Consider the following 16330-nt stretch of genomic DNA (forward strand, 5'->3'; position numbering starts at 1 on the left):
TGATGGTGCTTATAAAAATAATACCCTAATACTGATGTTAGTAATAAATTCCAAATAATAAATACTAATATAGACATGGGCAAAGGGTTTAAAACTAATTCCTGAAATGAAATGCCCTTACTAATAGATTGATTAAGTTGCTTTAAGGCAAGTTCAAGCGGAGTCCATTGAGGAATAGTGAAATCCGGTAAATTCTTGGGAATATTAAGTAATAATTCAATTTCCTTCATTTTTACCTGTTCAAAAGCTAAAATTCTTGTATGTAAAATTTGTTGATCCAGAATAATCTGAGAAAAATCCTGATAGTCAACAAATATAGATTGTCCCTCGTTAATCTGAATAGATCTGTGGGTGTTCAAATTATTATTCAAATTCTGAATGACAATGAATTGACCTGAGCCTGATATTAAAATACCACTACGTGTTCTGATAAACTGAAATAATTTATTGTCAGTAATAGACTTCACTTCAAAAGTACAAAATGTAGAATTAATAAACAAAAGTAAGTGTTGCAAGCATGTTCTGAATTCTGTTTAAATTTTTAAAAAATTATTATATTGTGAATCCTTAAAATAAATATATAAAATTTGTGTTGCGCAAAGCAAGCTATTAGTGTCCTAAGAGGTTGCTTTGGCAAGCCTTTAATGGCCTCCTAATAAATGATAGGCCGGTGCAATTTGCCGTGGTTCATTAATATGCAATGTAAAACAAAAGTTCAGTAAATGCCACTTCTGACTTTCGTTAAAACTCCAGGTGGTAACAAATATAGCATCAGGGAATTAAGAGTGAAATTCAAATTTTAAACACAATAAAGATAATAAAAAAAACTGTCTCAATTCCAAATGTCTTTAAACAAAAGAAATTTAACAACTCGGTGCGTCAATCCCTTAGGTTTGTCCAAAAAAAATAGATCAAGGATAGTTATGCGATATATTAAAATATAAATACGAATTACTAATTATTACCTACTGTACTAAAATTAACACTAAGTTAATCAGTAAGAAGTAATGAATTCATTGCTGCATTGTCAAATAAGGTGCAAATTGGGTAAGTGAGCTAAATTTCCTAATAATAAATATTAATAATAATAATAAATTCTCAAATTATAACATTTGTGGTAAACCACACTGTTTAAATTTGGAAAGGCTAACGGTGCCGTGGCGACTTTTGCTGCACATGCCTGTGCCAATCACCGAGGTTTGCCTGGGCATGTTGCTAACAATTTTGATTACTCTATGTGCATAAAGTGCTAAAATTGCCCTTTTGTAAAATTTCCGATTGTATCAAAATTTCGTTTATCTGTATCCTGATTCTAATGAAAAATGCATCAATTTCCCAAAAAATTTACTTACTATAAATATCTCTAAAAAAAAACGGGAAAATTTTGCGAGAAAAACAAAAAAAAATCGTCTTGTTGTTCCTTTGTAAAATTATTGGTCGTGATAGTCTGAAGTACATAAATGCGACGTTTTATGGCAAAATTTATCTATGTAACAAAAAATATCCCTAACATTGTTTACATGAAATTCTGTCGTGAAAATCAATTTCTAATGGCTATATGCATAACTAAAATGGTACCCTGAAAATTTTAATGAGCGAACGCCACTGGTTCGAGAAAATATGTAAAGTCTATGCTAAGACTTTCTGAGCTACGAGCGTGCTCTGGAAGGCGTCCACGCAGAGGAAAGAATTTGCTGACATCAGGTATTCTAAGTAGTGCAAAGTTGCATTTTGTGGTCGCTGTACGTAACTGAAAATTTCTCTACCGCTACAGCAAGGGCTCGTGCAGACTCTTTGCCGTGCTCGGCAACTTCGGGTAAGTTCGGGTTCCGTACGAATACCTCACGAAAGAATCTCAACGGGCAACGATGTTTGGGCGTTAACCGTGCAACGGACGGTGGAGGAAAATAAAGGGCGATGATTCGCTGACGTGCTGAGTGACGCGTGAATGTTTACAAAACTTTAAATTACTACGAACAAGGTTTAGTAAGAGCTGCGAGAATTCGAAATGAAGTCAAGTACTTTTGAAATAACGTCATAGGCGAGATGGAGAGAGAGAAAACTTTGTGGCGCTTGCGGCAGCGTGATTATTAAACTCGACCACTTCCGTGATGATACAATAACAAGGAATAATAAAATTCTAGGCAAAGGTATAGTCGTAAAAAAATATGATCAGTGAAAGATACAACAGGTTCGGAAACCTGAGAATTTGGCTTACTTTCTGCTTTTAAAGAGACATTTGGAACTTTCTCGACTTTTGCTGTTGACTGATTCACAAATAAATCTTTAACTTTTACAACTGGCTGGACACAGGGTGAAATAGTCAATTCACTTTCAATTTTGCGACTGTTTTGAACAAAACTTGGACCCTTGCTTACGGCAAACTCCTCAATTCTATCTTTAACAGATACAATATTCTTCGGCAAATCTAAAATATCGTCTTTGGTGACTAATATATTTCTGGATAAATCTGGAACTTCTTGTTGTACACTAGGTTGAATAATAACAGTTTGGGGCAGTGGAGGCGGGATTGGCGGGTGTATTGTTTTCAATGGTACCACTTCAACCATTGATGCAACATCGTCGTAAATCTGGTCAATGGACGGTAAATCATTAAGTTTGCTTAATGGTAATTCGTTGGTACAATCATGGTCATAAGTAATAGATTTCTTGCGTTGACATTGACAGTAACAAATTATGAAAATTATAAAAATACTAATAATAAATGTTGTTAATAATAAACTTGTAATTATAATATAAGGATAGTCAAAGGACTTGTTCAACAAATAAATAAAATTTGAAGCTTTTACGTATGGAAGAAATCCGTTTAAAATAACTAAAATCGCAATGATTTTCATGTTGCTTAGGCAATCAAAACAAACAGTTCTTCAAAACTAATACGTACTTTAAGCCTGCCTAGTTTAAATTAGTAGATATTTTAACTGGACTTAATTATTTCTGACTCTAGGCTCACTTTATCTGCGTAATTTATTTATTTGATATAATTTATTTATTCTCTAAATTTATTAGCACTGTTTAACTTATCTTATTTTAAATTTTACTGCAAACTTATCTTATTTAATTTCAGGTGTTATCTTTATTTTTAAATACTTAAAATCAATCGAACCATACTGAGGTACAAGGTAATGGAAAAATTGAGACTGATTTACTCCTGACTACCTGAAATAAAATAATAATTATTATTTATGTGATCTTTAAATGCATTAAAATACTAACATCACTAAAACTTGATTGATTGATTGATTGATGTAGTGTTTTAAGTCCACTTTATGCACAGTAAGGCTAATCGGGACTGGACCTACAGTTTAAAGTGGAATCCGAACCACTATGTACCTCCACCGGGTATCGAACCCGGAACCCCTTGATTACAAGGCGACGACGCTACCACTGCGCCATCAGGAGGCCCCACTAAAACTTGAAGAATCTTTAATTCTCTCAACTCATTCTAAAATATGCTTAGCATATTATTGTGGCAAAGTTAGCAACTAAAACCCTTGTGGTTTAATCATTATCATTCTGCGATGGTAGAATGGATTTCCAGGATTTTGGTCTAGATCCAAATCCGAAGGAAAATACTTGTTATTGGGGCGCAATAAAATCTTGACGTCGACGTCTACATATTCATATAATATAAATATTCTCATAACTGGCACTTAAAATAAACTTTGCTAATATAATTATATACCTTCTTCTGAAGAGTAACTATAAAATTCTAGTGATGTACTCGCTGAGCTAGTATTTTTAACTACTGCAAAAAAAACTTTTGTGCCTAAGGCACATTAGTACTCAATAAGTCTGCTTTTAACCTTTAATATTATTAGTGCCATTGTTATTATAAATTATTATTATGTCACGCGAGTGGATTTAAAATATTAGACCTGTTTCACTTTAATAAATGCTGTACCTTGGAGCAAAATTGCAATATTTATATTTTAAAATTTAAAACAAACTACATTTTAAAGTTTTTAACATTCGAAGCTATAACGTGCTAAGGATAAATATTCTACTGTCAAACAAAACAATATTTCGGACAGGAAAAAAAAAATGTATACTAACAAAAAATCTCATTAATATGTGAGAAACGTCCACACCGTGTAATGCTCTCATAATTCTCTTCTAGTTATTCAAAATAAGTTGGCTGTGCCTAACTTTGCTTAAAGCATATAAGTATATGTATATATGTGTACGGACTCATTCTCGTGACTGCTGCTTACCTGTGTACGGACATCTCTCGTCACTGCAGCCTATTCATACATCTATTACTTCTCAACTAGAACTTTTAATTAATCGGGCGGCTTATATCCTAAATCACGGTACGAACATTGTACTGCGTGTCGAGGAATATAATTAGCGTTTCGTCTCTTTAAATATTAACATGGATTAAAATTTTCAGGCACTGTGTTCGTAAGTTAAGGTAACATAAGGCAAGTGACTATCTCGTATAAACTTGACTATTTCCTTAATCTAAGCTCCCTTCATGAGGTGCTAGGAGACTTCAGTCACTAAGAATATAAATGAGTGGTCCTCGGGGCCTTATTCGTTCCCAAAACTATATATATATAAAAATGTAATATCCTCGTTGCAATAGTATTAGCACTTATAGTTCAAGCATTCTAAATCATTTACAAGTTACGGTCAGTTTTAAACCAAATTTAAATCAAACTTTTAAGGAAATTCAATTAATAATAATAACAAAAACAAAATATTGACTCGAACAAGCATACTCTGTGCCATGACTCGTTAAAATGCACCATAGTGCCACTGAGTCAGAGTCAATAAACTCTAATTTATTTTCCTCATTCATGATATAACTTTAAAATCCACTTTGTTAATTAATTAAAATGTTAAGGGTAAAATCGTTTACTGTTTACTGTAGCTTACTGCATCCTCATAACCAACGTTGTGATAATTTTTGTATCCAAGATCATATAAAAAAATATTTTCTACCTCTTATGTTCTAAAATCACTGTCAACGCAAGAAATCCTCAAATCTAAATGTCTTATTCCTCTCTAAAATTCTGGGAATGGTAAAAATTTCCCAGGTGGGAATTCTGTCGTAGCCATGGTGCTACCAAGAGCGGATTGATAGGGAAACATCCACAGACGTCCCTGGCAGACTGCATTTTTGGCAAAATGTGGCTGCCTGAAACCCGACATCGAACCTTCCGCCACGTGGAATGCCGGACGCTCCTGATACCAAAGTGCCAGCCCGATGCGGGTAACCGCGACGGAGCTAGGGCGCAGGTTCCTCTGCATTTTACATTTCGCTGATTACCGACCCAGACTTGAGGTCGATAAATTTCATCGCATTCATCCTCATGTTAAACTAAACATCCATCATGGCATATAAATTCTTCCCCCCTTAATGTTAAAAAAAAAAAAACCTTTAAGCCCTATGTATTTTCAAAATGAAATATGGCAAGGACATACTAAACTAAACAAGTTATCAAAATTTTTGGGGTGGGTTTAAATTTAAAACTGATTGTTGAAACCTCTACTAGATAACATTCTATTTTCTCATCGCATTTCTGAGGAAATGGATGGGAAGCCCAAATCTTCACCACGTAACGAAATTTGGGGTGGGGTTGAATTTTAACTGGTTAACAATTAACTGCAATTCCACTACGTAATGAGCTATTTTCTCATCGCATTTCCAAAAAAATGCATGAGAAGCCCCAGCAAATCCACCACGTAACGAACCTTAAAGTTCGTGGGATCTTATGAATACCTAAACTGTAAACCAATTAATCAATGGGTGATGTAGATTACTCATCATTCATCCTCTGATGAGACCACTCGTCATTGGCATGACGAGTTAACGCTTGGCAATGCGAAAGGTACAAAATCACACTAAGGAACTAAACTACAGAAAAGACAATGGTCACTCGTTGGGTTTTGTGAACCGTTGAACCTGAATCATGGCTGGGTGTTAGGATAATTACCTGTCTATCTGAAGTCTTTAGCTGAATAAAATATGCGAAGTCCTCTGTTAGCTTGTCCACTATGCCGACCAAGGCATTGTTCCACTTCTCACCTACTGCCTTCCTGACCACCTCTTCTCTCTCAACTCAATCCCAAAAGTCAGTCCCCCCTCAGCTTGTCTCACCTCTATATTACTAGGCCATCGAGCTCTTCCTCTATGCCGAATCGTGTTTTTAATTGCCACCATACAAATCGCTGACTCTATAACCAGAATTATTACCTGTTTCCTGAATGCTCAGGAGGTTTGCATGGCACAACACAATGCATTGTAAACATGCCTCAAGAGGTTGAGACAACTGAGAAAAACAAGTGAATGACCTGGTCAACGTGAAGCGTTCAGAGAGACTTAAATAAAATAAACATATAATCTTAGGGATTGATACGTTCTGCCGCGAGGGAAAAAATTTTCCATGTTGAAAATTTAAAAGTCAAAGCGCAAAGCTTGACATGACCCAGGTTCGCCAATTCCATGTATTTTCTTAGAAAAACAAACAGACAAAATATAAAAACAACAAAACATAGCCTTCCTTTGATTCCCTAAAAAAAAATTCTATTCCCTAAAACATTACAATTGATAGTAACAAATACGCACGTCGATATAAATTAAAAACAATATTATGTATGATTATATGACTAGTAATGACAAAATTTTATGACATTAAGTGATATTACTCGCGATGTAACGCAATTGTACGTGCGAAAGTTGTTTTTAATGTAGAATTGCTCGTTTTCTACGAGTCATGAGTGGTCGTTAGTCTGTGATCCAATGCCAGGCGAGGCAAATGGCTGGAGCGTCTTCGCAACGTAGTTCATAATGTTTTTGTATATGGGAGCCCTACGTTGACCCTTCAGATAACGAAAAAGGTTTGTAAGTAAATACACAAAACGTACATTGTCCCATATGTGCGTGAAATCATAAATAAGCAGGTAAACACAAGTATTCGATGTATCATTCTCACTCTATACACATCTTATTGTTTTGCATGTAAAAAACCAAGGTACCCCAAGATGTAATATGTTTTGCTAACTGTATAGCCACTTCACTCATAACAACGTGAAAGGAAAATATTGATATGCACTGTTTATAACAAATCTTCCCTTCTTTGTAAGCCAACTAAACTTCTTCAAATATATGAACTTTTCACTGGCTATCTTGCGTATTCCGATGTTTGATTATAAAATATTGGATGCACACAATGAATTACACAGAAAACTGCTGCAGGCAAAAACCTAAAATAACATTTTGGTTTCCTTTCCTATGTTATAATGTACATTATAATGTATATATAGCTTTGTATTAATATAGCCTTGTACATACCGGTGTGTAACTGCACACAAAAAATCTTACAAGTATCCACCAACTGTCTGCTCTGATTGTAAAAATCAGAAAATGTCCATGTTGGTGAAACAAAATTAACTGCTTGGAAAAAAAAAAAACATTTGCACAAAACATTGGCACTAAAGCATACTTCTTGAAATGTTCGAAAGTAATTATGTTTGTTATTGCTTGCATGTATTGTTTTGTTATTCGTTGCAAAAATTTCTTCTTAAAAAAAATTAACACACTAATTGCTATCGTTGGATAATTTGACACAACTGGCGCTTGTCGTCTCCTTTTAATGTAATGTAAACTATAATGCATGTAAAAACTGGCTAGCATGCATGGTGTGAAACTGAAGATGTGTAGAAGGGCTATGGAAAAGTATTGTTTTCCATAATGCACGATAAATATTCACATGAATACACATGACATAAGCTTGCATGTGTATGTGTGGGAAAACACTGTAGCACAATTTGAACAACAATTCTGTACTTATTGTTGTGACCGAAACTGCTGCTTGTAGAATATATGTTCTCTCTACTTTTCCTCTTCTTTGTATTGCTTTTCGTCTTGACTTAATTTGGGCAATGTAAAGGGTGTGGTAAATTACCCGTAAAACTTGGGAGATGGGGAAAATTGTCCCAACTGGAAACAGTGTGGAGGGAAATTTTATCTGGTTCCCTTACTAGGTGTCGTTGATAGTCTGTAACACTAAACTGGAAAATTCCTATGGAATACAGGCTTTCCGGGAAAAATGTAGTCCTCTTGTAGTAGAAAATGTCTGCATGCTTCCTTGTAGTAGGCTGATGAGTCTTTCTGTGTAGTAATTGACTGCATGCGGACGTCCTTCATAAAAAAAATGCCCATAATTGGTGTAGGCATTGCTTGTCCACGTCGTTCCGTATAGACAGGTTAGGTTAAACAAGGGAAAATTATAAAATGAAAGGAAACTGCGTGAGATAGATATATATAATTCTAGTAAACGCACAAAACCAAACTTATCCATTGCCTTTTCTTAAAATTAAATTAAATTAAATTGCCTCATCAAAATAAAATAAAATTAAAATAAATTGATTAAATAACTGCCATAACTTTTTGAAAATAAATAAGGAAAATTTAAATAAAATATACAACCGTAATTAAAATATTAATGTCCATGATTGATGTGTTGCCTTAAATTATTAATTATTACTGTGCTGCTCTAAAATGAACTTGTCTCGCAAGCTGATGGTGCTTATAAAAATAATACCCTAATACTGATGTTAGTAATAAATTCCAAATAATAAATACTAATATAGACATGGGCAAAGGGTTTAAAACTAATTCCTGAAATGAAATGCCCTTACTAATAGATTGATTAAGTTGCTTTAAGGCAAGTTCAAGCGGAGTCCATTGAGGAATAGTGAAATCCGGTAAATTCTTGGGAATATTAAGTAATAATTCAATTTCCTTCATTTTTACCTGTTCAAAAGCTAAAATTCTTGTATGTAAAATTTGTTGATCCAGAATAATCTGAGAAAAATCCTGATAGTTAACAAATATAGATTGTCCCTCGTTAATCTGAATAGATCTGTGGGTGTTCAAATTATTATTCAAATTCTGAATGACAATGAATTGACCTGAGCCTGATATTAAAATACCACTACGTGTTCTGATAAACTGAAATAATTTATTGTCAGTAATAGACTTCACTTCAAAAGTACAAAATGTAGAATTAATAAACAAAAGTAAGTGTTGCAAGCATGTTCTGAATTCTGTTTAAATTTTTAAAAAATTATTATATTGTGAATCCTTAAAATAAATATATAAAATTTGTGTTGCGCAAAGCAAGCTATTAGTGTCCTAAGAGGTTGCTTTGGCAAGCCTTTAATGGCCTCCTAATAAATGATAGGCCGGTGCAATTTGCCGTGGTTCATTAATATGCAATGTAAAACAAAAGTTCAGTAAATGCCACTTCTGACTTTCGTTAAAACTCCAGGTGGTAACAAATATAGCATCAGGGAATTAAGAGTGAAATTCAAATTTTAAACACAATAAAGATAATAAAAAAAACTGTCTCAATTCCAAATGTCTTTAAACAAAAGAAATTTAACAACTCGGTGCGTCAATCCCTTAGGTTTGTCCAAAAAAAATAGATCAAGGATAGTTATGCAATATATTAAAATATAAATACGAATTACTAATTATTACCTACTGTACTAAAATTAACACTAAGTTAATCAGTAAGAAGTAATGAATTCATTGCTGCATTGTCAAATAAGGTGCAAATTGGGTGAGCTAAATTTCCTAATAATAAATATTAATAATAATAATAAATTCTCAAATTATAACATTTGTGGTAAACCACACTGTTTAAATTTGGAAAGGCTAACGGTGCCGTGGCGACTTTTGCTGCACATGCCTGTGCCAATCACCGAGGTTTGCCTGGGCATGTTGCTAACAATTTTGATTACTCTATGTGCATAAAGTGCTAAAATTGCCCTTTTGTAAAATTTCCGATTGTATCAAAATTTCGTTTATCTGTATCCTGATTCTAATGAAAAATGCATCAATTTCCCAAAAAATTTACTTACTATAAATATCTCTAAAAAAAAACGGGAAAATTTTGCGAGAAAAACAAAAAAAAAATCGTCTTGTTGTTCCTTTGTAAAATTATTGGTCGTGATAGTCTGAAGTACATAAATGCGACGTTTTATGGCAAAATTTATCTATGTAACAAAAAATATCCCTAACATTGTTTACATGAAATTCTGTCGTGAAAATCAATTTCTAATGGCTATATGCATAACTAAAATGGTACCCTGAAAATTTTAATGAGCGAACGCCACTGGTTCGAGAAAATATGTAAAGTCTATGCTAAGACTTTCTGAGCTACGAGCGTGCTCTGGAAGGCGTCCACGCAGAGGAAAGAATTTGCTGACATCAGGTATTCTAAGTAGTGCAAAGTTGCATTTTGTGGTCGCTGTACGTAACTGAAAATTTCTCTACCGCTACAGCAAGGGCTCGTGCAGACTCTTTGCCGTGCTCGGCAACTTCGGGTAAGTTCGGGTTCCGTACGAATACCTCACGAAAGAATCTCAACGGGCAACGATGTTTGGGCGTTAACCGTGCAACGGACGGTGGAGGAAAATAAAGGGCGATGATTCGCTGACGTGCTGAGTGACGCGTGAATGTTTACAAAACTTTAAATTACTACGAACAAGGTTTAGTAAGAGCTGCGAGAATTCGAAATGAAGTCAAGTACTTTTGAAATAACGTCATAGGCGAGATGGAGAGAGAGAAAACTTTGTGGCGCTTGCGGCAGCGTGATTATTAAACTCGACCACTTCCGTGATGATACAATAACAAGGAATAATAAAATTCTAGGCAAAGGTATAGTCGTAAAAAAATATGATCAGTGAAAGATACAACAGGTTCGGAAACCTGAGAATTTGGCTTACTTTCTGCTTTTAAAGAGACATTTGGAACTTTCTCGACTTTTGCTGTTGACTGATTCACAAATAAATCTTTAACTTTTACAACTGGCTGGACACAGGGTGAAATAGTCAATTCACTTTCAATTTTGCGACTGTTTTGAACAAAACTTGGACCCTTGCTTACGGCAAACTCCTCAATTCTATCTTTAACAGATACAATATTCTTCGGCAAATCTAAAATATCATCTTTGGTGACTAATATATTTCTGGATAAATCTGGAACTTCTTGTTGTACACTAGGTTGAATAATAACAGTTTGGGGCAGTGGAGGCGGGATTGGCGGGTGTATTGTTTTCAATGGTACCACTTCAACCATTGATGCAACATCGTCGTAAATCTGGTCAATGGACGGTAAATCATTAAGTTTGCTTAATGGTAATTCGTTGGTACAATCATGGTCATAAGTAATAGATTTCTTGCGTTGACATTGACAGTAACAAATTATGAAAATTATAAAAATACTAATAATAAATGTTGTTAATAATAAACTTGTAATTATAATATAAGGATAGTCAAAGGACTTGTTCAACAAATAAATAAAATTTGAAGCTTTTACGTATGGAAGAAATCCGTTTAAAATAACTAAAATCGCAATGATTTTCATGTTGCTTAGGCAATCAAAACAAACAGTTCTTCAAAACTAATACGTACTTTAAGCCTGCCTAGTTTAAATTAGTAGATATTTTAACTGGACTTAATTATTTCTGACTCTAGGCTCACTTTATCTGCGTAATTTATTTATTTGATATAATTTATTTATTCTCTAAATTTATTAGCACTGTTTAACTTATCTTATTTTAAATTTTACTGCAAACTTATCTTATTTAATTTCAGGTGTTATCTTTATTTTTAAATACTTAAAATCAATCGAACCATACTGAGGTACAAGGTAATGGAAAAATTGAGACTGATTTACTCCTGACTACCTGAAATAAAATAATAATTATTATTTATGTGATCTTTAAATGTATTAAAATACTAACATCACTAAAACTTGATTGATTGATTGATTGATGTAGTGTTTTAAGTCCACTTTATGCACAGTAAGGCTAATCGGGACTGGACCTACAGTTTAAAGTGGAATCCGAACCACTATGTACCTCCACCGGGTATCGAACCCGGAACCCCTTGATTACAAGGCGACGACGCTACCACTGCGCCATCAGGAGGCCCCACTAAAACTTGAAGAATCTTTAATTCTCTCAACTCATTCTAAAATATGCTTAGCATATTATTGTGGCAAAGTTAGCAACTAAAACCCTTGTGGTTTAATCATTATCATTCTGCGATGGTAGAATGGATTTCCAGGATTTTGGTCTAGATCCAAATCCGAAGGAAAATACTTGTTATTGGGGCGCAATAAAATCTTGACGTCGACGTCTACATATTCATATAATATAAATATTCTCATAACTGGCACTTAAAATAAACTTTGCTAATATAATTATATACCTTCTTCTGAAGAGTAACTATAAAATTCTAGTGATGTACTCGCTGAGCTAGTATTTTTAACTACTGCAAAAAAAACTTTTGTGCCTAAGGCACATTAGTACTCAATAAGTCTGCTTTTAACCTTTAATATTATTAGTGCCATTGTTATTATAAATTATTATTATGTCACGCGAGTGGATTTAAAATATTAGACCTGTTTCACTTTAATAAATGCCGTACCTTGGAGCAAAATTGCAATATTTATATTTTAAAATTTAAAACAAACTACATTTTAAAGTTTTTAACATTCGAAGCTATAACGTGCTAAGGATAAATATTCTACTGTCAAACAAAACAATATTTCGGACAGGAAAAAAAAAATGTATACTAACAAAAAATCTCATTAATATGTGAGAAACGTCCACACCGTGTAATGCTCTCATAATTCTCTTCTAGTTATTCAAAATAAGTTGGCTGTGCCTAACTTTGCTTAAAGCATATAAGTATATGTATATATGTGTACGGACTCATTCTCGTGACTGCTGCTTACCTGTGTACGGACATCTCTCGTCACTGCAGCCTATTCATACATCTATTACTTCTCAACTAGAACTTTTAATTAATCGGGCGGCTTATATCCTAAATCACGGTACGAACATTGTACTGCGTGTCGAGGAATATAATTAGCGTTTCGTCTCTTTAAATATTAACATGGATTAAAATTTTCAGGCACTGTGTTCGTAAGTTAAGGTAACATAAGGCAAGTGACTATCTCGTATAAACTTGACTATTTCCTTAATCTAAGCTCCCTTCATGAGGTGCTAGGAGACTTCAGTCACTAAGAATATAAATGAGTGGTCCTCGGGGCCTTATTCGTTCCCAAAACTATATATATATAAAAATGTAATATCCTCGTTGCAATAGTATTAGCACTTATAGTTCAAGCATTCTAAATCATTTACAAGTTACGGTCAGTTTTAAACCAAATTTAAATCAAACTTTTAAGGAAATTCAATTAATAATAATAACAAAAACAAAATATTGACTCGAACAAGCATACTCTGTGCCATGACTCGTTAAAATGCACCATAGTGCCACTGAGTCAGAGTCAATAAACTCTAATTTATTTTCCTCATTCATGATATAACTTTAAAATCCACTTTGTTAATTAATTAAAATGTTAAGGGTAAAATCGTTTACTGTTTACTGTAGCTTACTGCATCCTCATAACCAACGTTGTGATAATTTTTGTATCCAAGATCATATAAAAAAATATTTTCTACCTCTTATGTTCTAAAATCACTGTCAACGCAAGAAATCCTCAAATCTAAATGTCTTATTCCTCTCTAAAATTCTGGGAATGGTAAAAATTTCCCAGGTGGGAATTCTGTCGTAGCCATGGTGCTACCAAGAGCGGATTGATAGGGAAACATCCACAGACGTCCCTGGCAGACTGCATTTTTGGCAAAATGTGGCTGCCTGAAACCCGACATCGAACCTTCCGCCACGTGGAATGCCGGACGCTCCTGATACCAAAGTGCCAGCCCGATGCGGGTAACCGCGACGGAGCTAGGGCGCAGGTTCCTCTGCATTTTACATTTCGCTGATTACCGACCCAGACTTGAGGTCGATAAATTTCATCGCATTCATCCTCATGTTAAACTAAACATCCATCATGGCATATAAATTCTTCCCCCCTTAATGTTAAAAAAAAACAAACCTTTAAGCCCTATGTATTTTCAAAATGAAATATGGCAAGGACATACTAAACTAAACAAGTTATCAAAATTTTTGGGGTGGGTTTAAATTTAAAACTGATTGTTGAAACCTCTACTAGATAACATTCTATTTTCTCATCGCATTTCTGAGGAAATGGATGGGAAGCCCAAATCTTCACCACGTAACGAAATTTGGGGTGGGGTTGAATTTTAACTGGTTAACAATTAACTGCAATTCCACTACGTAATGAGCTATTTTCTCATCGCATTTCCGAAAAAATGCATGAGAAGCCCCAGCAAATCCACCACGTAACGAACCTTAAAGTTCGTGGGATCTTATGAATACCTAAACTGTAAACCAATTAATTAATGGGTGATGTAGATTACTCATCATTCATCCTCTGATGAGACCACTCGTCATTGGCATGACGAGTTAACGCTTGGCAATGCGAAAGGTACAAAATCACACTAAGGAACTAAACTACAGAAAAGACAATGGTCACTCGTTGGGTTTTGTGAACCGTTGAACCTGAATCATGGCTGGGTGTTAGGATAATTACCTGTCTATCTGAAGTCTTTAGCTGAATAAAATATGCGAAGTCCTCTGTTAGCTTGTCCACTATGCCGACCAAGGCATTGTTCCACTTCTCACCTACTGCCTTCCTGACCACCTCTTCTCTCTCAACTCAATCCCAAAAGTCAGTCCCCCCTCAGCTTGTCTCACCTCTATATTACTAGGCCATCGAGCTCTTCCTCTATGCCGAATCGTGTTTTTAATTGCCACCATGCAAACCGCTGGCTCTATAACCAGAATTATTACCTGTTTCCTGAATGCTCAGGAGGTTTGCATGGCACAACACAATGCATTGTAAACATGCCTCAAGAGGTTGAGACAACTGAGAAAAACAAGTGAATGCCCTGGTCAACGTGAAGCGTTCAGAGAGACTTAAATAAAATAAACATATAATCTTAGGGATTGATACGATAGATAGATTAATAAAAGTTTCAATTTTTCACGTCCACGGAGAAAAATCCACACAGAAGTCATATATAATTCCCGAAGCCAATAATTCACGCAGGATTCCCAAAATTCAAGGAATTCCTGGTGAGTAGCCACCTTGTCTACTCAACTTTGTTCAAAATAAATAAACAAAATAAAAATTATAAAAAAAAAACATTGTTATATAGAATATCCACATCAAAAAGTTGGTTCCAGAAAATAACTATCAAATCTGGCAAGTACACTTTACTTTCCCAGAGTTTTTCTGGTTTTTGGATGTATTCTCAAAATTCCCTCACTTTCTGATTCATACATTGATTTCCTTGTCTTTTGCAGATTTCCCAGGTCAGTATGAACCCTGTGCTAGTATAGTTTTGATTACTCAAACAGTTAAAACTTTATGATGCTTAGTACTTACCCCAAAAAGACATAAAAATGGCGAAAATCACTGTTGTAAAATTATCAAAAAGATAAGTGACTCGGGAATGAAGGCAAGTTTCTTGAAGGTTCCAGTAGTTGCAGAAATGATCACACAATGGACACATTACAACATTTACTTTTTCATTGCAAATATCTTCACTGAAAAGGAAAAAAGGAAAGATTGCATTTTAACATGTTATATATAAGGTGATTCAAAATTATTGTTGTGGTTTCCATGGTCTATAATTTTCGAGCTGGAAAGAACAAAATATTCTTTCATATTCTGCAGCCAGTTTTAGCTTCTTGTTTCCAGCTTTAAAATTACATGCCATGGAAACTTCAGCAAGAATTTTGATTCATATGCTTCAACAGAAGCACTTAAAATCTAATGCAACAAAGTTAAGACATACATGCAGGGTATGTAGAGCACTGACAAAAGTATGTACAGGACATAAAGATGAACAACTTTTATTGGTAACATTTTGCTTCTGAAGAACTCATTTCATTGTTACAAGCCCTCAACAAACACTAGTTTCTATCCTGTATGCATGCAACAGTAGATCATAAATTCAGTTACCACTACTAGTTACATATTCTGTAGGGAAATGACAATCTTTTACTACAATACGAGCAAACTGTGTAACCAATCTACACAAAATACATCTGAACAAAACTTACAAATTCCTTCTTTAGTGAAAAAATATGAAACAGGATATAAATCAAATGCACCAACATCCTTCCCTATAATTCTCCAAGAATAAATACCAAAAGATGTTTTAGTTTTTTTGTTTTTTTGCTGCAAAAAAACTCAAAAGTTCAAGTCAAATTTGGATTACATCCATTTTATGTTCAGGAAAATCTGGCCCTGGAAAACATCTTCACACTAGAACATGACTAACACACTCACTTGCACAGAGAATTAATAACTAATAACCAGAGCTAGGAATTTTAGGTGCAAAAA

The 16330-nt window shown here is 34.3% G+C and overlaps 1 protein-coding gene across 5 annotated transcripts in view; it reads right to left on the bottom strand.

Moving 5' to 3' along the window:
- Positions 1-16330, bottom strand: part of subdued (anoctamin 1) — a 90193-nt gene that overhangs the window by 28805 nt on the left and 45058 nt on the right. For all 5 annotated transcript variants that reach the window (XM_083120808.1, XM_083120810.1, XM_083120809.1 and 2 more), the window contains one exon: positions 15368-15528. In XM_083120808.1, the coding sequence (XP_082976934.1) occupies positions 15368-15528 (161 nt within the window). The remainder of the gene's footprint in view (positions 1-15367; positions 15529-16330) is intronic.

This window comes from Lepisma saccharinum, chromosome 4 (genome assembly GCF_977018435.1).
Source record: "Lepisma saccharinum chromosome 4, izLepSacc3.1, whole genome shotgun sequence".
Lineage (NCBI taxonomy): Eukaryota > Metazoa > Arthropoda > Insecta > Zygentoma > Lepismatidae > Lepisma > Lepisma saccharinum.